At 37.3% G+C, this 23,940-nt stretch overlaps 3 protein-coding genes across 10 annotated transcripts in view; 2 read left to right on the top strand and 1 right to left on the bottom strand.

Annotated features, from left to right (window-relative positions):
• The window catches only part of LOC106086246 (probable ubiquitin carboxyl-terminal hydrolase FAF), a 59,566-nt gene extending 56,386 nt beyond the window's left edge, over nt 1-3,180 (top strand). For 6 of the 8 annotated variants that reach the window (XM_059363650.1, XM_059363653.1, XM_059363651.1 and 3 more), the window contains one exon: nt 2,100-3,180. In XM_059363650.1, coding sequence (XP_059219633.1) covers nt 2,100-2,441 — 342 coding nt within the window. In that variant the 3' untranslated portion in view covers nt 2,442-3,180. The remainder of the gene's footprint in view (nt 1-2,099) is intronic. The other 2 variants (XM_059363656.1, XM_059363654.1) reach the window with 2 other exon arrangements.
• Nucleotides 3,181-6,265: 3,085 nt separating this feature from the next.
• Nucleotides 6,266-13,136, bottom strand: LOC106086249 (methylcrotonoyl-CoA carboxylase subunit alpha, mitochondrial). Its single transcript, XM_013250838.2, has 4 exons — nt 13,010-13,136; nt 8,011-8,776; nt 7,442-7,948; nt 6,266-7,289 (listed from the first exon to the last, which is right to left on the bottom strand). The coding sequence occupies exons 1-4, from the start codon at nt 13,042-13,044 to the stop codon at nt 6,510-6,512; spliced, it is 2,088 nt and encodes a 695-aa protein (XP_013106292.2). The 5' UTR covers nt 13,045-13,136; the 3' UTR covers nt 6,266-6,509.
• A 6,920-nt stretch (nt 13,137-20,056) lies between these two features.
• The window catches only part of LOC106086226 (uncharacterized), a 108,424-nt gene continuing 104,540 nt past the window's right edge, over nt 20,057-23,940 (top strand). Inside the window, exon 1 of the mRNA XM_059361716.1 lies at nt 20,057-20,386. The gene's annotated coding sequence lies outside the window, so the exon portion shown is untranslated. The remainder of the gene's footprint in view (nt 20,387-23,940) is intronic.

The following is a 23,940-nucleotide window of genomic DNA, read 5'->3' as shown; positions in this document are numbered from 1 at the left end:
GAAAATCGGACAACAAATGCGACCTGTACCTTGATTACAAACATGAATACGTGGACAGACAGACAGACGGATAGATGGACATAGCTAAATAGAATCAGGAAGTGATTCTAAGCCGGTCCGGACTTTTATCGATGGGTCTAGCTTTTCGCCTTCTTAGCGTTGCAAAAAAATGGACAAATTTATAATACCCTGTACCACAGTGGTGGTGTAGGGTATAAAAAGTGTGTTAAGTTCGGTAGGGCCGAATCTTGGGAACCCACCACCATGGATTCTGCTAAAATATGGGAGCTATATCAGGTTGAAGTCCAATTTGGACCGTACTTGAGGCAGTTATTGAAAGCCATAGCAGAGCACAATATATGCAAAATTTTAGGCAAATCGGAGAAAAATTTTCGGGTTCCAGGAGTTCAAGAAGTCAAATTAGGAGATCGGTTTATATCGGAGCTTTATCAGGTTAAAGACCAATTTGGAACGCACTTGGTACAGTTGTTGAAAGTCTTAACAGAACACTATATGCAAATTTTCAACCAAATCGGATAAAAATTGCGGCTTGTGCGGGCTCAAGAAATCAAATCGGGAGATTGGTTTTTATGGGAGCTATGTCACGTTCGTGACCAATTTGGATCGTAGTTGACAAATTTGTTGGCAGTCATAATAGAACACTATATGCAAAATTTTAGGCAAATCGGAGAAAAATTTGCGAGTTCCACGAGCTCAAGAAGCCACAGTGGGAGATCGGTTTATATGGGACCTGTATCAGGTTCTTAACCGATTTGGACAGTACTTGGCACAGTTGTTGAAAGTCATAACAGAACACTATATGCAAAATTTCAGCCAACTTGGAAAAAAATTGCGGCTTCCAGGGGTTTAGGAAATCAAATCGGGAGATCGGTTTATATGGTAGCTATATCAGGTTAAAGACCGATTTGAGCACAGTTTTTAATTGTCATAACAAAACACTATGTGCAATATTTCAGCCAAATCGGATAAAAATTACAGCTTCCAGGGGCCCAATTAGTCAAATCGAGAGAACGGTTTATGTGGGAGCTATATCAGGTTCTTGACCGTTGTTGGAAGTCACAACAAAACACTATGTGCAAAATTTCAGCCAAATCGGATAAAAATTGTAGCTTCCATGGGAGCTATAACCAAATCTGAACCGCTATCGTCCATTTGCAATCCCCAACGACCTACAGCAATCAATCCCATGGCATCCGGTTGTACGTACCGGATTGACCCGATGGAGTTCTTCATCGGCAAGGGTTGCCGCCTTAGTGTATAACACACAGCTACAACAACAACAACCTACATCAATATTAGGTCTCTGTGCAAAATTTCAAGCGGCTAGCTTTACGCGTTCGACCGCTATCGTCAATTCGAAAGACCTAGATCAACTCAGAATGTCGAGACGATGAAGAATATATATGCCTTATGGGGTCCTAGATCACTATTTCGAGGTTTTACAAACGGAATGACTAGATTAGTATACCCCCATCCTATGATGGTGGGTACAAAAAACCAATCTTTACAAAATGAAATGCCTTAATCCACAAGTATTGTTTTTTTTTTACATTCAGTATGGCTTGTTTTTAAACTAAGCGAAATGTTTCTTAGAGGTTCTGTTTTCAAGGCTTGTCTATTTTTATTTGAATTTTTGTGTTCATTCATTCGTTTTCTGTAAACTGCAACGGCTTGAAATTGTATTAGTTATGTGTTGTTTTCTCTTTACACAAAAAAATAAGCCACACACTGTGCGTAATGCAAAAATATTTTAGAAAAAAAGAAAGAGAATAATCAATAGTAATAATAATAACACTTTTACACACAATTTACACTTTTGAAATGAAAAAGCAGCTTTTCACATTATCTTCACCAACATTTTGTTTGACCCAAAAATAAAAGCTTGTCACTGTTGCGCTTGGCATATTTGTTTTTAACACCATATGACATGTGTACTTATGATATGTTATGTTTTTTTTTTTTTGTAACCAGCCATCACTTATTGCCAGCTTACTCTATCAAAACAGAATCAAAACAAAAAACATATGATATCTAATTAATAACGGTAATTTGCTTGTTTATTTTTAATTCCTCTTTAGTCCGGCAGCGGCGACACTAGTAGTTTTTGGACAACCACAGTGGATACGAATACCACTACCACGGTGACTACAGCAACAACAAATGTGAAAAAGGACAATCCTTTTCCAACTCATATTTTAAATGTATTAAATAATCCCGCAATGCGAAATTTAGGAACGATGACGACAACAGTGGGAGTAAATGCTGCTGATGAACAGCAACAACAACAACAATCTGTAAATACAATAACAAATGACCAACAACCGCAAACACAAGAACAAAAACAGCATAATATTGTAAACAATGAACCGCAACAGCAGCAGCAACAACCACAAGAACTTAATACAACAACAAACACGTAGATGAAGTTTAAAAATATTGAAATATTATTTAAATTATATACAAAAAGAAAGAGCAAACGAAAGAAAAGCAAAACATTTTTAAAAAATAATATTAATAATTATAATTACAATAATACAAAAACAAATAATAATAATAAACATAAAACCACAACAACCAATCCACATTTGAAACACAACAAAACAAAAAGAAAACAATGTTCTTTTTTCATACTAAAGAATTAATTATTAAATATTATTAAATAATAATTACTATTAATTTAATATATATACATATAAAAAAACAAAAAAAACTACAAACAAAGAAAACAACAACAAGCCCCCTTATTCCCCCCCCCCCCCCCCCTGTCCTACCTATAGTCCTACCAAACATAATAACCCTTGGAAAAAGTCCCCCGCCCCCCAAATTCCCCACTTCAGAAGCAACAAACTTAAAAGAAACAAAAAACAAAAAATAAAACAAATATTCTTAAACAAAAATCAAAAGAAATTTATATTAAAATTATTTTATTATAATTTTTTTTTTTTTTTAATATTTAAACAAGTGGTTTAGCTATGAGAGAACATTAAGTGAATTTATTTTTTTTAGTTGTTTTTGTTTTTCGTTTTTTTTTTTTTCAATTTCAATTTCCCAGAGTCTGATAAAGATTTTTAATTGCTTTTAGGTCTAACAAAGAGAAGCGCATTGGTAATGCGCATATTTTTATTTTTAAATGTCTCGTAATAAAATATTTGTAAGCAAGGTCGTCGTTTTTTTTTTTTTTGTTTGAATTTACCAAGGATAATAGAAATTTATTTATATACTATTTATGTCGTTTTAATTCCATTTATTTATTTCGTTTATTAATTTAAAGTGTTTTCTTTCTTAATAAACAAAATAAATAAGAGGATGGCAAGTATGGCTTATTTCATTGAAACCATTGTGTGTATGTGTGTGTAATATTTTACATCAAATATAAAGTTTTTAAATCGAAGATTAATTTGGTTCCCTAAATACTAATTGGGTGATGGCTCACAAACGTAATTACGAACGGAGAAAAAAAAACTCGATCAGCCGGGCTTTTTTTACCATCTCAAAGGAAAACAAGGCAAATGGTGTTTTTTTTAAGAAAGTATTTCTCAATAAAAAGACGTTTAAAACAATCATCCCAATTCTGAAAACTGCCTGGGAATAAACTCCCAGTGCATTAATTTCTCCCTTGAATAAAATCCTCCTATTCTGATTGAATGGGGAGAGGAAATTTTGGGAGAAGGGATTTCGAATTTTCGAAAACAGCTGTTTTGCGTCAGTTGTTTTATTATGGCTAAACATTTGACTATTATTTTTTGGAAAAACAACATAAAATGGAATAATAAGCAAAAAGAAATTTTAAAGGCTGCTAAAAAAGTTTAAAAACATGTTTACTGTCGCTTTTGTAGTGTTTGTCTTAACTTTTGTACTTTAGTAGTGCGCATTTATGGCCTACAGCTTGTCACCATATTTCTGTGTTGTGATAACAACTTTCCGTCTTCATCCAACAAACTTTGGCTAAATTAGATGCCGTGTTGTCCCTGGTTGCATGCGGGGCACATATATCCTTCATGTTGGCGTTTTCCCTTGCCAAAGGTGGCTGAATCGTAATAGAGATGTTTGCTTCTCCTTCGTCGTCATAAATGCTGTGGTGGTCTGCCTGATACGCCGGTTAAAGACCTACTTTTATGGAGATAGAACTTGAAGATCTAATGGACATTTCTGGGCGGCCGCCGCTTTTATTGGTGGTGGGACGGCTACTGGACATATTGCTGCCGAAAAGCAACTTATAGATTTATTCTTACACCTGTGGTGTAAATGCTGCCAAATGTGGCGCCAAGTATCTTTGTATAATTGCCCACGAACATTCCATTAAGGAACGGGCAGAAGATTTCTTGCACATTATTGAGTGTTGCCCGATTCTACTTTAAGCTCAATGATACGGGACCTCCTTTAAGTATCCGACTCGGAACGGAGTGCAAAAAAAAAATTGAAAAACCTAAGCAAATCTTCTATGGTGGGTACATGACATATTTAAACCCGGGAGAACCTAACAAATTTGTACTTGATTTTGATGAAAAAGTGAAAAATAATTTCCATACATTTTAAATTGTTCGCAAATAATAAGAAGTGGTTCCATTTTATTTATAAAAACAATAAAATTCATAATTTTTTATGCTAGCTCCCATTCATTTGTTTAGGGGAATTTTTCCCAAGTATTACAGTCTCATTCTCCCTTTTACATAGATTCAGAATAGCTAAACTATTCCCTGGGAGATATTTCCCTTTTTCGAAGTTTGTTCAGAATAAGGGAAAAGGGATTGGGGAATAAACTCCCAGTATATTGTTATTCAGAATAGGGGAAAAGGGAGTAGGGAATAAACTCCCAGAGGATGGTTATTCAGAATAAGGCTGAATGTGTCATTGTTTTTTGCCGGGTCGCCCCGGTAGCCGAGTGAGTAGCGTGTAGCTCGGAGTTCGATTGCCACCAGGTGTGTATCACAATGGTGTGGTATCACAATGGAATAAAATGTCTAAGTGAGTCTGTTTAGAAAATAGACTGCCACTCTTATCTAACATAACGGGATAGCTGTAAGCACCACACACAAGCTGAAACACTGAGGTCCGATCTGTCTGGTGTTCATTTCTGTCGCGAGAAACTTAGCTACGAGTTACTGGATGCGTCCGCAGGTTGCGGATAGTGAAATGCTCCATGCGGAGTAGCTGCTACGGCAGTCGCGGATAATCGTGCCATCGAGCGGAGAGTCTCAGTGAGAGGCCGGGCGGCACCGGCTCTTGTACAAATACTGAGTGCCTATGATGCTCAATATGACAAGGCAAGTTATTGGCGCCTTTAAATAACCAATAGCCACCTTGTTTCTACGGCGATCGGTTCTTTGGACCGGAACGAGTTTGCTCACCTGCAGGAGCTTGACGAGGATTGCCCCCTCCAAATGAAAATGTGGCTACTACAACAACAACAACAGTAAAACCTTTCGAAGTCTCTATTGTGAATTATGTATTTTTTTATTGAAAGGGAATTTTTGATATCTAAGAACGCAAGTGTTTAAATCGATCATTTATAAAAAATATTACATTAAAATGTTTATAAAACTGGCATAAAATTCATTAAATACGAGATAAAATGCCATTTGATACGAAAGCGCTCTTGATTATTCGCCACTGCACTGGTAATTTACCCAGTGGCCGAATTACCGCTTACGTGAATGAGTAAAATTGCTATTGTGAATTATGCATCTATTTATTGAATGAAGATTTTTTAAATTGAAGATCACAAATGTTTAAATCGATCATAATTCGTAAAAAATTTTAGGTAAAAATGTCTATAGAAGTGGTATAACATCCATTAAATACGATATGAAGTTTCATTCAATACGAAAGCACTCTCGATCACGTATGCGGTAATTCGGCCTCAGAACTTCGTTGTCCTGGATATATGTCACTTTTTATACATTGTACAATATATTCCAAAATATTGGGTTGCCCAAAAAGTAATTGCGGATTTTTTAAAAGAAAGTAAATGCATTTTTAATAAAACTAAGAATGAACTTTAATCAAATATACCTTTTTTACACTTTCTAAAGCAAGCTAAAAGTAACAGCTGATAACTGACAAAAGAAAGAATGCAATTACAGAGTCACAAGCCGTGAAAAATTTGTCAACGCCGACCACATGAAAAATCCGCAATTACTTTTTGGGCAACCCAATAAAACACAGCTTATTTTACCATGTTTATCACATTTACTTACCTTTTTTGAAATTAAAAAAATTTTAATCATTTTTAAAAAACACCTAATTTTGTAAAATCTATTCACAATTGCGTCATTTTTTTATTCTTCATATATAATTTACGATTGACAATGATAACATTTTTTAAAACTTTTTAAAGGATAACAATAATAGAAAATAAATGCAACGCTACTACATAAACAAATGATATGTAAAGGTTTAAATGTTAAAAAAAGAAAATAAATGCAATATTTGCTCTGGTACTTGGTACATGGATATTCTTATTGTTAATGTGTTCTTTATAAAATACATTACTTCTCCTCTTCCTCTTCGAAGGTTATAACGGCAGCACCCTTGGCAACATTTGAACCCTCTGTGCCACCAATGGATTTAATAACAGCATCTTTGGGTGCCTTAAGGATATGCTCCATTTTCATGGCAATCAAGACAGCCAAATTGTCACCCTTTTTAACGCTGTCGCCAGGTTTCACTAATACCTTCTCCAAAACACCAGGCATTGGAGCAATAACTTTAGAGCCAGCACTGCCCGACTGATCAACAGCAGTTTCAAGGAATTTGGGCTGCACCAACTCAAAAGCAATCTTGCCATTATCCAAAAATATGGTAACCTCCGATTCGTCTATGTGAGCGTTATAGGTGGAAATGTTGTTGGCAATGTTCGAGCGTATCTTCAAACGTTCTCCATCAAAGATGCGATCAGCCTTGACGGAATGCCATTGGCCATTATCGATTTGGATTTGAATGCATTCACTGTTGTATTTTACATTTATTTGATAGGTTTTCTCATTGGCCTTGAGATGATAATGACGTATAAGGTCATAGTTTAGACGTAAATTTGGCGAGGCAGCAAAAGGATCATTGTATTGCAAGCTGTTTGTTTGTGAGGCTTGCAGCTCATTGAATACCAAAGAGAGAGCAGCTTTGCATAGATCATCATCTTTGATTTCGATGGGAGGGAATAAGGTATTGAAATGTTGATCAATGAAGCCAGTGTGAACATTTGCCGCTTGGAATTCGGGATGTGAGGCCAAGTCAATAAGGAAGTTGATGTTGGTCTCAAGGCCAGTGATCTAGAAAGAGAAAATGATTAACTTCTCTGCATAGTTATGTTATACTGATTACTGGCTTAGGCGTACGCCCATAGTGGCAAGGGGCGGATTAATATTCGCACCCTCTTTTCAACCTAACCTATGTTATACTAATTTTGATTTTTTCCACTTACATGATATTCGCTAAGACGTGCTATTAAACTGTTGAGAGCCTGTGCACGATTTTCACCCCATACAACAAGTTTTGCGATCATGGGATCATAGTGAACAGACACCTCATCGCCTTCTCTGACGCCGGTTTCAACGCGCACCAAGTCATTGGGTTCCGGCGTGGCCAAATAACGCAGAGGACCAGCGCCGGGTAGGAATCCACCACGAGGATTTTCAGCATAAATACGAGCTTCGAATGCATGGCCCTTGCGGATTACCTGCTCTTGTGTTACAGGCAAAGGCTCACCGGCAGCAATGCGTATTTGCCATTCGACTAAATCAGTGCCAGTAATCATTTCGGAAATTGGATGCTCCACTTGCAGACGTGTATTCATTTCCATGAAATGGAAGCTCAAATCCTCTTTATCCATAATGAATTCGACGGTGCCAGCACCAACATAGCCCACAGCCTTGGCGGCACGAACTGCAGCCTCACCCAATTCACGACGAAGTTCTTCGGACAAGCCAGGCTAAAGAAAAAAGAAAACAAACTTGACTCGAGAAGGCCTTTTGTTTATTTTTACAAACTTACTGCTGGTGCCTCCTCAATAATCTTCTGATGACGTCGCTGCACCGAGCAATCTCTTTCCCACAAATACACAGCATTGCCATATTGATCGGCAAACACTTGCACTTCCACATGGCGTGGTGAACGCACATAACGTTCCAGCAGCACTGAACTATCACCAAATGATTTCTGTGACTCAGTACGAGCCGAATTCAAAGCATCCATAAAATCTTCTGGCTTTTCTGCAATACGCATACCTTTGCCACCACCTCCACGTACCGCTTTAATCATTAGGGGGAATCCAATTTTTTGGGCTTCTTGCTGCAGACGTTCGTCGGTTTGATCTTCACCATGGTAACCATTGATGATGGGCACCCCAGCGGCATCCATTATATGTTTACTGGTGCTCTTAATACCCATATCACGTATGGCCGAACTAGGTGGTCCCATGAAAACCACACCTTCCTTTTGACACAACTCAGCAAATTCCACCGACTCAGAGAGGAAACCATAACCGGGATGTATGGCTTGACAACCGGCCTTCTTGGCAATTTCTATAATACGATCAGCACGCAGATATGAGGAAGCCGAAGCAGCCTCGCCCACACGATATGCTTCATCAGCATATTGGGTATGCAAAGATTTCTCATCGGGATCAGAGTATACGGCCACTGTGCGTACACCTAATTTGCGTGCAGTTTTTATAACACGGCAGGCAATCTCACCACGATTGGCAATAAGGATTTTATTGATCGGCCGTATTGTGGGTGCAGCTTTTGCCGAATAACATCTGCAAGAAAAGAAGAAATAAAAAACGTACATTAATAGAAATTTGAGTTGTTCATTGTGAGCGAGTAGGGTAGGGTAGAATTATGGGTGATTGCATCAGTTGGCAAGACTTCTCCATTGTGTCTCTCGGTTCTAACAGATCACCTTTCCATAGTTCTTTCAATTGACCGACCATCAGATTTCATTATCTCTGAACGTCGACTACTCTGTATACCCATGGAGCATTCCATCATCTGCAACCTGCGGTTATGGCAGGTAGCACCTGGCACGGTATAGCTGTGAGCACTACACAGGCTGGATTGATGTCCGATCTGTGTGGTGTCCATTGCTGTCACAAGAAGTTTGGCTGCGAGCTACTGGGCGCGTCCAAATGTTGCGGATAGTGGAATGCTCCATATGGATTAGCTGCAACGGTACTCGTGGACAATCAGCGGTATCGAGCGGAGGGTCTCAGTGAGAGGTCTGGAGGCACCGGCTTTTGCACAAATACTGAGTACCTATGATGCTCGATATGACAAGGCGAGTTATTGGTGCTTGGCGGCTTTAAATAGCCAATGGCCACCCTGTTCCCGAGGCGATCGGACCTTTGGACCCGAACCAGATTGTTCAGATACAAGAGCTTGACGCGGATCGCTACGGATGAGCTTTTGATGATAACAATGAATATGAACACCACAGGTCGGAGCTCAAAGTTCCAACCTGTGTGGTGGTCATTGTTAACTCGTGGCAAAATATTTAGTTTTTTTGTAGCTTCATTCATGATATCTTGTCACGGGGGTTTGTCCTAAAAACCATACAAAACTCGCCAAGGGATTTTCAAAATCGAAATCAACGACGAATAGTAAGAAAATTTGTCATAGAAACCATAGGACTAAAACAGCGATGGGCACACTAATACTGTTGAAAAGAGAAAACTGTGTGTGAGTCAACTGTTTGAAATAGCTTTAAAATAGAAGCAGCCGAACGAAGTCACACGAAGTTGTTTACACTATCCGTGTGCTTATATTCGGAATTTATAGGTCTGTTGACGTACTTTTCCAGTAACAATTTGCGGGAGAGTATGTACAGCCTTTACTTTCTTTTGCTATTAATTTTAATTAAACACATTAAGCCCATGTTTTATGAAAAAAGCTGTTCGAAGCTGCAAATTTCTGCTGGGAAAAACACTTGCAGTAGAAATTTGCAAGCTCTCAATCACCAAACTCTCAAAATTGGGCTTGCTCTCACGCACTCTACCACTCTCTTTTGCTGGCATATAAAAGGTCTGTTCGTGTACTTTTCCAGTAAACATGAAGGAGAGTAAGAAAAGCCTTTACTCTCTTTAGCTATTTATCTGGGAAAAAACCTCTCTCTCTTTCTCTCAATTGCCAAACTCTCAGAATTTTTTTCGCTGTCAGCCACTCTCCTGCTCTTTTCTGCTTGCAAATAAATTACGATAATATACGACGAACGACCAGAAGGTTAGGTTAGGAAAGAGTGGCAGTTCTTTACGGACTCACTTAGACAATTTTAAGTCTGTTGTTATACCACGATAGCGACAGATCAAGGCTTCTGGCGGGAATCGAACCTACGACCCCTGCACTGGTTGTTGTTGTAGTAGCAGTGTGTGGTACACTGAGGCGGCAGCCCTTGCCGATGAAGGAATTCATCGGGTCAATCCGGTACATACAACCGGCTGCCATGGGATTGCTTGCACTGGTAATCCAAGCATGCTTCAAACTCGGCTACCAGGGCGCCCAGTGACTTCCAGAAACAATTTGTGCATATGTACACAAATTTTTGAGTACACGAACACAGTTTATAGGTGGGTATGTATGTTGTTGTTGATGTAGCCACATTTGAATGTGCATTTGGCGATCCTCGTCAAACTCTTATAGACGAGAAAGCTAGTTTCGGTCATTGGATTGGTTATTTTAAGGCTCCAATAACTCGCTCGTCACCCGGTCTCTCACTCCTCTCACTGAGACACTTCTCTCGATACAGCTGATTGTCCGCGACAACAGTTGCAGCTATTTTGTATGAAGTATTCCATAATCCGCAACCTAGGGACGCGCACTTTAGCTCCCAGCTAAGCTTCTCGTGATAACGAGAAACACAAAGTTCCAGCCTGTGTGATGCTCATAATTATTCCGCGTCGGGTGCGGATGTGTTTCCTGCCTATCTACCCTATAAACATTTTTATTTATTTGGTTATTTGGAAGAGTGCTCGTCCCCGCGATGAACAAAACAATCTTCAGGAAGATTTTTACGCAATTGTTCTTTCGTATGAGTTGCGAAACACTGTTCTCCGATATTTTTGGACAATCCATTTCGTCTGCGAAAGTTTTAGAAACTCTTTGCGACTATTCTCTTGTAACCCATTGTGTTATAATCTTCCGTATGACTCGTGAAACACTCTTCTAGGTTATCATTGGGCAATCCATCGCGTGTGCGGAAGTCCAAAAGATTTGTTTATTAATCACCTGAGTTAAATTTTCGCGATTGTTTTTATTTTCAAGTCTGGTGCGTTTAGAAGTTTTCTTGAATTTATGTTATTCGGTGTTTTGTTTCGAGTGAAAAACTTCCACAACACCAACTAATTTCTCACTTGGCTTTTATGACGAGTAATACAACCATTTATTTTTTATTTTTTCGTAATTGTTTCGTTATTGATGAACTACTAATCTTGGTATGCGTTTTTATATATTCTAAGCGAATAGCCCTTTTAGAGCAACATTTAATAAAAATTCCAAAATACCTATTTGTTGCTCATTGAGGCGAGTAATGCTCAACTCTTTTGGGAGAGTATTTTATTAATCTTCCAAAACGCTCTTTATTGCTCGCCCACACGATTCTTGCGCAATTCTTAGATCTTCTAAGACCCTTCTGACTTACTTTTTAGCAACTCATATGGAAGATTCGCGCAACACTCTTCCAGAAGATTCTTCTTGATGACACAACTCCTCACGACGGGGGAATCGTTTGAGATTCTTACTGGAGCTCATCCGCGGTCGCAACCTTCTTCTAGAAGATTCGCGAAAGATTATATGGCGATCAACAATTTTTGCAGGATATGGTCTAAAACAGTGATGGGCGCACTAGCACTGTTGAAAAGACCAAATTGTGTATCTGTGAGTATCATCAAACAAAAACTAAATGAAATGGCTTTGAAATAGAGGCAGTCGACCGAAGTCACACCAAGTTCTTTATACTGTCCGCGTTGCTACTATGCCTGCGGGCATAGGAATTTATGTGCGGAGGTGTTTACTACCCATCTAAGGTCTTAAATCAAAATCGATCTTTCGGGTTTCAACGACTAAGTCCGTCCTTAACTAATTTACCTTCCTCGCCCACACAAAATGTTTGAAGGATCCTTGGCTATATTCGTATCATTTGTCCGTCCGTCCTTTTTTTGTAACCAAGGTGGAGGTCGCATTTGTTATCCAATCATAACGAAAATTTTTAACATCACTTTTAAATTTGCCTAAAGGAAATTTTTTAAAATTTGTTTCAGATTAAGATATTGCTCTCATACATACAAATCGCCCGATTTACACGTAAGGACGTTGTAACCAGTTTTCAACTTAGTTGCCCAACATTTGGTATGGGATGTGTTGAATTTCGTAAGAATCGATTCAGATTTGGTTTAACTTAGATCCAATATAAAGATACCCTTCAACGAACGGACTTTGTTGTTGTAGCAGTGTGTTGTACACTGAGCCCTTGCCTATGAAGGACTTCATCGGGTCAATGCGGTACGTACAACCGGCTACCATGGGATTTCACTTTGTTTTTAAAAGCCGGAAGCTTTATTTTGCTTTTAGACCCATTGTTACATAGGGAAATTTTCGTAGAATCTGATTTTGACAACTGCTTTGTTGTTTAATAAATTGACCCACCCTAACGTATGAACCACACACATAAATTACTTAATTACAACAACAATCACAGGAACAATTTAAGTTCTCTTAAAATAAGTTTGATTTTTTAATACTTTAGGATTCAGTAATACCGCCAAGGCGCCAAAATATATTAATCCAAACAAAATGAGCTATTCATATCACTTTTCACAGACATTTTTTTAACTTTTGCAAAAAAAAAACACTATATTAAAATTTGCATGTTCTTAGTTTATGTAACCATGGGATTTGGCAAGAATCAGCAGAATATTCACCCCACTATTTTACACTTGTTTTGCGTAGTCCACGCCTTTGCCGTTCACCATTGCATATAAGCATGTTGGGACTTTGCTCACCTTACGTTTCTTAAATTTCTTATTAACGAATACATCTTATTATAATTTATGTGGCAAATTAGCAAATTTTGGCACAAAATAAAAACACTCCGATCGTAATGCTGCACAGTCCAAGGCCGATCTTTACTATGCTAACGCGTTGTTATCAGCTGTTTAGGTATCGTGAATTGTCAAACACATGCTAAGATAAATCGTTCAGATTTGTGTTGAAGATCTTTGGCTTGATGTTACTTTTGGCAAAAAAATAAACTTAAACAAGTAGAACAAAGCTATATGGGGTATAAAATTTGCTGTAACTAACCTACGTGCAATACCGTTCTTATTTTGAGACTGATATAATCGGAGAAAAGGTTAAATTGTAAAATGCTTACCAATAGATCTCACTTAATAAATTGAAAAAGGTTGGCAATCATGAAATTTCAAGTGGATTGCAACAGCTGTTACGAATTCGGCATTCAACAGGGGAAATTAAAATATTGCATTAAAATAACGAGTTTCTTCAACGTATCGACGGTAAGTAAATAAATAGATTTTTATTTAAACATAACATTTAAAACTGGGAGACAACGCCTTGATTGGATTGTATGTGAAACAACATGAGCCAACCACAGAGGCCCGGCACGAAATAGCTGTGTGCAGCACACAAGCTGGAACTTTGAGATCTGATCTGTGTGGTGTTCTTTGCTGTCAAGAGAATTTTAGCTGCGAGCTACCGGGCGTGTCCACAGGTTGCGGATAGTGGAATGCTCCGTACTGCAACGGCAATCGCGGACAATCAGCGGTATCGAGCGGAGAGTCTCAGTGAGAGGTAGGGTGGCACCAGCTCTTGCACAAATACTGAGTGCCTATGATGCCAAGGCGAGTTTTGGGAGCCTTTAAATAACCCATGGCCACTCTATTCGCGCGGCGATCGGGCCCAGAACGAGCTTGCTCACCTACAGGAGCTTAACGTGGATCGCCACCTCCACATGAAAAAGTGGTTACAGCAAGAACAACAACAACAGAGGCAAATATTTCATGCCAATATTTCGAGCGTATTGTGTGAGAGATTGAAAGTCAAAGTCAAAGCCAATGAAATTATTTGAGCTCTATCCACATTACGCCAGATCCTTGTAAAACACTGAGAGAAACATATCGACCATATATTTGTCGACTTCAAAGAGTTAGAGACTATAAGTGTTTTCGAGAACTCAAAAATTTGTGCAAATTAGCACAAATTGTTACGGGAAGTAGTTGGCGTACTTTATTTGCCAGCAGAAAAGAGTGAGAGAGTGTGTAAGAGAGAGCAAAATTTTGAAAGTTTGGTAAGTGAGAGGTTTTTGCCCAGCAGAAATTTCGGCATCGAAAAGCTGTTTTATGAAAACCAGCCGTTTAATCAAATAAATAGCAAAAGAAAGTAAAGGCTGTGCTTAGTCTCCTGTAAGTTTTTACTGGAAAAGCACGGGAACAGACCTAATATCTGTGCTTTGATAATTAGTTGAAAGAGGCAAGAACCTTTTGTGGTTTTTGTTATAGTTGCCATATATTTCCATTTTCATAGGACCGATCGCAATCCCATGGCAGCCGGTTGTACGTACTGAATTGACCCGGAAGAGTACTTCATCGGCAAGGGCTGCCGTTTCAGTGTACAACACGTTGATGGATCAACAGCACCCGGCACGGGATAGCCGCGAGCACCACACGGGTTCGGTCTGTGTGGTGTTCATTGCTGTCTCGAAAAGTTTAGTTGCGATCTAACGGGCGCGTCCACGCGGACAGGGAAATGCTCCATACGTAGAGATGGGTTTCTACCTGGTAAATACCCAACGCTTGGGTATTTATTGGTTAAATACCCAGTAAATCACTTTTTTGGTATTTATAATTTTGCAGATATCTTGGTTATAAAAACATTTTCTAAACAACTTTTGATGATTTCGTATTCTTTGTATATAAACCTAATGTTCTGATCTCATAAAATTGGATTTTAGTTATATATAACCGCTATATAGACCGATCCCCAGACTTCTGGAGTCTGGAGGCAATAAATTGGTAATTTTTCACTCGATTTCGACGAAATTTCGCACAATGAGTTCTGGTAGACCCCTACCCATTTCTGTGAAGTGTGGTTCATATCGGAATATATTTGGATATAGCTGCCCTATAGACCGGCCGCCCGATCTCCCGATATATGGTATTGAGGCCATAAAAGATCCATTTATTACCCGAATTCGATGAAATTTGGCACAGTGTATTCTGGTAGATCTCTACCCATTCCTGTCAAATGTGGTCGAGATCGGGCCATAATTGGATATAGCTGCCATATAGACCGATCTTCCAATATAGAGTATTGAGTCCATAAAAGGAGCACTTTTCATTCGATTTGGATGAATTTTTCCCCTCCTAATGCTGGCAACATTTGTGAGGTACTATGCCATGTAAAACTTCTCTCCAAAGAGGTGTCGCACTGGGGCACGCCATTCGGATTCGGGTACAAAAAGGAGGTCCCTTATCAATGAGCTTAAACTTGAATCGGACAGCACTCATTGATATGTGAGAAGATTTCCCCTGCTCATGTTCATGTGTAAATTAGCATTTGCATTGGAATCAGTCAGACTTTAGAGATGTGATCGATAGTTCCTCAGACAACCGCTTCTATAGACCAACCCAACCGCTACTCCATTTGGTACGTATGTTTAGGTTATGGTATTCTTTAGATTAGATTATGGTATTCTTTATGCAAAATTTCAGCCAAATGGAATAAAATCAAATAAATTCGGCCGGGCCGAATCTTATATACACTCCACCATGGACCGCATTTGTCAAGTGCTTTGCATGGTATCTATCTATGCACTGTTTATAGGTACACACTAAAAGGAAGGTTATGGGAGATCATAACAAGAAATCGCTATTGGATTTTTTATTTATTTGGATAAGAATTGAGCCCTTCGGAGGCCCAGGAAGTACATTCGGGAGATCGGTTTATATAAAAGGTATATGAGGTCTGCTGGAGGTAATAGGAAAAGTCATTGTGCAAAATGTCAGACAAATCGGATAAGCATTGCGACCTCTAAAGGGTCTAGAGGTATATATGGATGCTATACCAGTATTTGAACCGATTCGAACCATGCGTAATACATTTGTTGGAGGTGATAGTTAAATTTATATTGCAAAATTTCAGCCAAATCGGATAAGAATTGAGCCCCCTAGGGGGCCTAGAGGTATATTCGGGAGATAGGTTTATATAGGAGCTGTATTCGGTTTTGGACTGACTTAAGTCATACAAAGTACATTAGTTGAAGGTGATAGGTAAAGTCATAGTGCAAAATTTCAGCCAAATTGGATAAGAATTGTGCCCTCTAAAGGGCCAAGAAGTATATGCGGGAAATCGGTTAATATGGGAGCTATATCATCTTATGAACCGATGAAAGCTATACCAGTAGTTGAGCCGATTCGAACCATACTTAATACATTTGTTGGTGGTGATAGTTAAAGTTATATAAGATAAGAATTGAGCCCTCTGGGGGGCCTAGAGGTATATTCGGGAGATCGGTTTATATGTGCTATATTAGGTTTTGGACTGATTCAAGTCATACTAAGTACATTTGTTGAAGGTGATAGGTAAAGTCATAGTGAAAAAAATTCAGCCAAATTGGATAAGAATTGTGCCCTCTAAAGGGCCAAGAGGTATATGCGGGAAATCGGTTTATATGGGAGCTATATCATCTTATAAACCGATTTGAACCATACTAAGCATAGTTGTTGCATGGCAAAACAGAACATTTCATGCAAAATTTTAGCCTAATCGGATATGTCTAGCGCCATCTAGAGGCTCAAGAAGTAACGATCCATGATCGGTTTATATGACAGCTATATCAGATAATAAAGCGATATGAATCATTCTTGGTACAATAGGTGGAAGTCAAAACACAACACCTATTACAAAATTTCAGCCAAATTGGTTAAGAATTGCGCCCTCGAGGGGCTTAAGAAGATACAAGATCGGCTTATATGCTAGCTATATATGTCAAAACATGAATCGATATGACCCATTTATAATCCCAACCGACATACACTAATAGAAGGTGTTTGTGCAAAATTTCAAGCGTCTAGCTTTATTCCTTCGAAAGTTAGTGCGCTTTCGACAGACAGATAGATGGACGGACATGGCTTAATCAACTTAGAATGCCAAGGCGATCAACAACATATATGCATACTTTTTTATGTTTCAATGTGTTACAAACGGAATGATGAACTAAGTATACCCCCATCCTATGGTGGAAGGCATAAAAATCGAACAATGAATTGGCCCTTTGCGATCCATAGTGAAGAGAATATAAGATTCGAACTGGTCTTACTTAACGCATTGCTATTTCTACCCTACACCACCACTGTGGTATAGGGTATTATAACTTTGTGCATTTGTTTGCAACGCTAAGAAGGAGAAGAGTTAGACCCATTGATAAGTATACCGATTGGCTTAGAATCACTTCCTAATTCGGTTAAGCTATGTCCGTCCGTCCGTCCTCCATCTGCATGCATTCTTGTGCTCAATGTACAGGTCGCATTTATTGTCCAATAGTCACAAAAAATTGCCCATATCACTTCTTTGGCCCAAGGATTTTGAACAAAATCGATTTAGATTTAGATATAGCCTACATATATATCTATCAACCGATATGACCATTTATGGATGTAGAAGCCTCAATTTTGGTCCAATCTTTACAAAATTTTACAAGAGGTGTTCTATTCGACGTCCTTATATGTGTGCAAAATTTCATAAAAATCGGCTTAGATTTAGATATAGCTCCCATATATATCTTTCATCCGATATGACGTTTAAAGGCTGTGGAACCCACAATTTTAGTCCGATCTTTAAAAAAATTATAATGAGGTGTTCTATTTGACATCCTCATATTTGTGCAAAATTTCATAAAAATCGGTTTAAATTTAGATATAGCTCCCATATATATCCTTCATCCGATATGAACTTCAAAGGCTTATAGAAGCCATAATTTTGGTCCGATCTTTACAAAATATACCAAGAAATAACTTATTTTATATCCTCACATCTTTAAAAAATTTTGCATGAGATGTTTTATTTGACGTCCTCATATGTGTGTACAATTTCATTAAAATCGGTTCATCCGATATGGACTTTTAAGGATGAAAGACCACAATTTTGGTCCGATCATTACAACATTTAGCATGAGGTGTTCTATTCGATTACCTCATATGTGTGGAAAATATCATAAAAATCGGTTAAGATTAAGATATAGCTCCAATATATATCTTTCATCCGATATGACCTTCTAAGGCTGTAGAAGCCACAATTTTGGGCCGATCTTTACAAAATTTGGTACGAGGTAATTTTTTTGACGTCTCAATATGTGTGCAAAATTTCATCAAAATCGGTTCAGATTTAGATATAGCTACCATATATGTCTTTCATCCGATATGAGCTTTTAAGACTGTAGAACCCACAATTTTGGTTCGATCTTTATAAAATATAGCAAGAGATGTTTCATTTGACCTCCTCGTATATGTGCAAAATTTCATCAAAATCGGTTCAGATTTAGATATAGCTCCCATATATATCTTTCATCTGATATGACCTTTTAAAGCTGTAGAAGCCACAATTTTGGTCCAATCTTTACAATATTTTGCATGAGGTGTTATATTCGACGTCCTCACAAGTTTGCAAAAATTCAACAAAATCGGTTCAGATTTAGATATAGCTTCCATATATATATTTCATCCGATATGGTCTTTTAAGGCTGTAGAAGCCTCAATTTTGGTCCAATCTTTACAAAATTTTGCATGAGATGTTTTATTTGACGTCCTCATATGTGTGCAAAATTTCATCAAAATCGATTCAGATTTACATATAGCTTCCATATATGTCTTTCATCCGATATGACCTTTTGAGACTGTAGAATCCAAAATTTTGGTCCGATCTTTAAAAAATTTTGCATGACATGTTTTATTTGAGGTCCTCATATGTGTGCAAAATTTCATCAAAATCGGTTCAGATTTAGATATAGCTTCCATATATATTTTTCATCCGATATGGTCTTTTAAGGCTGTAGAAGCCTCAATTTTGGTCCAATCTCTAACAAATTTTGCAAGAGATGTTTTATTTGACGTCCTCATATGTGTGCAAAATTTCATGAAAATCGGTTCAGATTTAGATATAGCTCCCATATACATCTTTCATCCGATATGGCCTTTTAAGTCTGTACTAGGTTCAATTTTTGTACGATCATTACAAAATTTTGCATGAGAAGTTTTATTTTAAGTCCCTATACCTGCACAAAAATTTATAAAAATAGGTTCAGATTTAGAGAACGCTCCTATATATATCTTTTACCCGATATTGCCTTTTAAGGCTGTAGAAAGTCACCATTTTTTTATCATCGTAAGAAAATTTCACAAGGTTCTATTCGATATTTCAATAGGTATACAAAGTTAAAGTCTGACTAGATTTAGAGTTAGGTTCTATTTATTAAAAGGTGGTGTAGGGTATAATATAGTCGGCGCGCCCGACTTTAGTCTTTCCTTACTGGTTTTTGATGGTGTTTCTGCCTCTGTAGAATGAGTCAGTGGAATTCCTTTAAAAAAAAGTTGCATGTCTGTTATTTGCCGAAAAAACCCCAATTGCATCTTGCTTTCCAATTACAAAAATGCACATTTTGCCCATGAACATTCCACTAAGGAACTGGGTTTTTCAATTACAGATTGTGTTATATGCTGCATACGCATCTTCATTGGCTTCAAAAGCCGGTGTGACTAAATGATGGAATTAATGGTTAAAGGTTTGTCTTGCTGTCATATTCAATCAAGACGTAACACATGGCCATTCTTAAATCCTTAATTTTTTTTTTGTATGAAAAACATTTCTCTTACTAGACTATAAATCATGGTTTATGGTTATGATCGTTAAACTTAATAAACAAATTAGAAAACAAGAAAAATTATACAATAACAGAAGTTTTTTTAAACGAGGGCGCCTTGAAAATGTTTTTTTTTTGTTTTGTTTTTATTGTATTTTATTTAAAATTATACAAAACTCTAAATATTTTGTTAATACAAGTGGTGTGGCGTGAAACAACATCGAAGATATGCTAAGTTAAGAAACATTTGTAAAAATTGAGAGAGCGGGAGAGTAAACAGTCTTTGCTCAATGAATGGCAATGCTGTTAACATGGCTTTTGGCTTAATACGCATGCAGCCATACTCAGCACTAGAAGCAACATTTTGCCGCTCATATGCTGTGCGTTTGTCTGTCTGTCTGTCCGTCCGGTTTGGTGTGCTTAACACCGCTTCAAAGGTGTCTTAAAAACTTTTGGTTTAGTTTTATTTTAAACGTTAAAGCAACCACTTGAGCGATTTTAAGCAGCGGTAAAATATTTTTTTTTTATTTTTTCAAAAGTCGTGAAGTTTGAGAGCAACAATAACAAAAATCAAAAGCGTAAAGTTGAACGGTTTATTGAGATTGCTTTGAATGAAAAGTCCAAGAAAAAAAAAACTTGTTGTAGTGTTTAAAAAAAAAATAAATTGCCATAAAATAAGCAAAAAAAAAAAAAAAAAATTACACAAAGTAAATGAAAAAAACCGAGTATACCTGGATAATGCTATATATGATTGAACCACAACAATAACAAATTAGAATTGAAAATCGTAATAGACGGCAAAAAAGACTTGCATATATGAAACAAAATAAAAAGAATAACCTTCACCAAAGCAAATAGCTGAAGCAAAAATAACTACAGAGAAATACCAATACAATAAATAAGTGAATATTGTGACAAATAAAAAGTGATACAAGCTGTTGAAAGAAAAAGTTGTCATAAAAGTGAAATTGTTTGCTTTAGTTTTATCAAAAAGGCCATAAACCCAACTAAACAACAACAAATCAACAGCACTAAACCTCAGCCTTCACCAACAGATGCTAATTGAAAAGAAAAAGTGTTAAGTAAAACAACTTGAGACAAATTGTTGAACAAGAGGCTGGCCGGTTGGACATTGGCTATTTTAGCTGCTCATACCCTCATGCAACTATTATTGTCACAGCCAACATACTGTGGTGGGCCGATTTTGCAAAGCAGCCAAATCAAGATGTATCGAATCAACGGATTTGTCCATTGATGTTTGTTAAAAAATGAAAACAAAAAAAATTATGAAAAAAATGTAGTTTGCCAATTTTTTTTGGGTTTTATGAAAAAAATCAACAAAACAAAGATTTCTATTGTAATCTTAACTAGGTGTATAACTAATATGCAGTCCATTTATGTAATACCCCTGTGAGAGTGAGCGTCTGCGTGTGTGTGTGTGTGTTTTTTTTGGATTAACTTCACTAATTTGTTTTTATAATAAACACTTAGAAAGAAAAAAAAAACAAAAACATAAACTAGATTACATTGTCAGGAGAGACAAACCAACCTGTAAGGCACGTCACATTACTCATCATAAACACAAACACTCATATATGTATGATATACTATATGGCATGGTCAAAAGAAGTTGAACAAAAAAAAAACCCACCGAAAAGTTTACAAAAACAACGAAAAATTCAAAACTTACCCTAGCTCGTAACTGTTTAAAGCATATATGAACAAACACACACGCGCACACACACACATGCATGCAAACACATAAAAACATACACTCTCTCTCTGTCCATGGCTGGGTCCACTTTTACTTTAAGTAAATATATATCACAAATTAAATTAAGTCGATTCGAGTCGAATTGATTAAACTCTACAAGCTGTGCTGATAGGCTTTTTAGACCAGTTAATTAATTAACGAGAGGCCTAGAGAGCTTTTTTTTTGGAAAATTCATAGTCTAAAATTTGTCTAGATGAGTGTCAAAAAGTGGTAACTCATTGGTGGGTGCTCATGTAAAAAATAAATAAAAGACTTAAGACACAAACTTTGGATTTTGCCTTTCTGTTACTAAGCCAAACAACAGGTTTGTGTCTTAAGTCTTTTGTTTTTTTTTTCACAACAGACGAAAAGGAGATTATTGAATTTAAGCAAAAAACGGTTTAACCGATTTTCTTAGAATTTTCACAGCTAAAGCAGAATGGCATTATGGTCAAAAACGGTTAGGTTAGGTTCAAAATGGGTTAAGGTGCGTTGATAGGCTTTTTAGAGCAGTTAATAAATTAACAAGAGACCTAGAGAGTTTTTTTTTTGGAAAATTCATAGTCTAAAATTTGTCTAGATGACTGTAAAAAAGTGGTAACTCATTGGTGGGTGCTCATGTAAAAAAATAAATAAAAGACTTAAGACACAAACTTTGGATTTTGCCTTTCTGTTACTAAGCGAAACAACAGGTTTGTGTCTTAAGTCTTTTGTTTTTTTTTCACAACAAACTAATAGGATTTTATTTAATTTGAAAAAAACGGTTTAACCGATTTTCTTAAAATTTTCACAGATGATATAGAATTGTCTTATGGTCAAAATAGGTTAGGTTAGGTAAGGTTGAAAAGTGGGTTAATCCGCTCGATGCCACTATGGGCATTCGCATAAGCCAGTAATCGGCTAGCTGTGTGCTCTAAATACTACAAAGTTACTTTGAAAGAGGAAAACCTAAGTCTTGAAATCCCAGTCAGGAATCAAGAATGTGTGCCCACCTAAGTGCCGTTGCACAGTGGCAAAGAATCGAAAAAAACCTTGCAAAAATATGTCATTTGAGAACGGATAGAGATAACTCTTTGAAATTGAAGTAAATATATATCACAAATTAAATTAAGTTGATTCGAGTCGAATTGATTGAACTCTACAAGGTGCGCTGATAAGCTTTTTAAAACAAGTAATAAATTAACCAAAGACCTAGAGAGCTTTTTTGGTGGAAAATTGATAGTCTAAAATTTGTCTAGATGAGTGTCAAAAAGTGGAAACTCATTGGTGGGTGCTCATGTAAAAAATAAATAAAAGACTTAAGAAACAAACTTTGGATTTTGCCTTTCTGTTACTAAGCGAAACAACAGGTTTGTGTCTTAAGTCTTTCGTTTTTTTTCACAACAAACTAATAGGAGAGTATTAAATTTAAGCAAAAAACGCTTTAATAAAATTTCTTGAAATTTTCACAGATGATATAGAATGGTCTTATGGTCAAAATAGGTTAGGTTAGGTAAGGTTGAAAAGTGGGTTAATCCGCTCCATGCCACTATGGGCATACACCTAAGCCAGTAATCGGCTTGCTGGGTGCTCTAAATACTACAAAGTTACTTTGAAAGAGGAAAACTAAGTCTTGAAATCCCAGTCAGGAATCTGGAATGTGTGCCCACCTAAGTGCACAGTAGGATAGAATCGAAAAAAATAGGAAATATATCATTTGAAAACGGATGGAGATAACTCCTTAAAATTTAAAATAGTTAAAGCTGAGGTGTCATCAAGATAATGGGCAAAAATTTCAAGACCCCAGGTAGTCCGAGTGCCTCTAGGCAATAAAGTTGGTCACCATAGCTTTCGGTATCATAACGGGACACATAGCACGCAGTTGTGCAGTATCGGTGTGGCAAGGGATAGCATATGTTAGGCATGTGGGGAAGTTGATAAAGCGTTGAACAGTGGGATAAAATCGAAAAAACTAGTAAAAAATAAGTCATTTAGGAACCGATATAGACAACTTTTCAAAAATGTTTAGAGCTGAGATGCCATCGAGATAAAGTGCAAAATTTCAAGGCCATAGGTCCCTTGGTTGTCCAGGCTCCTCTTGGCAGGGCCCTCAAATTGGTCGCCTCAGTATTTCGAAAAATTGTTCGGGCTGCCAAAACTCTACGTGGTCCGATTTTCAAAATTCTTTTTTTTTGTGGACAATGCTACAAAAAGTCGACTTAAGTTATACAATATCTCTGCCGGTTTTGGTTCGGTCCTCATCGATCCGCCTATGTCAAGGCAACATCTTCTCTGAACCTGATGTATTCGTCTACCTAGTGCCCAACATC

This window comes from Stomoxys calcitrans, chromosome 2 (assembly GCF_963082655.1).
Source record: "Stomoxys calcitrans chromosome 2, idStoCalc2.1, whole genome shotgun sequence".
NCBI lineage: Eukaryota > Metazoa > Arthropoda > Insecta > Diptera > Muscidae > Stomoxys > Stomoxys calcitrans.
The sequence above is the reverse complement of the archived record's forward strand: the minus strand, read 5'-3'. Positions and strand labels throughout refer to the sequence as shown.

Coding starts and splice junctions, on each gene's coding strand:
- LOC106086249 (XM_013250838.2), bottom strand. CDS start 13,044: ATGTATTCGTTAATAAGAAATTTAAGAAACGTAAG. Junction 7,949..8,010: donor TTATTGAGGAGGCACCAGCA/GTAAGTTTGTAA, acceptor TTTTTTCTTTAG/CCTGGCTTGTCCGAAGAACT. Junction 7,290..7,441: donor CACGTCTTAGCGAATATCAT/GTAAGTGGAAAA, acceptor TTCTCTTTCTAG/ATCACTGGCCTTGAGACCAA.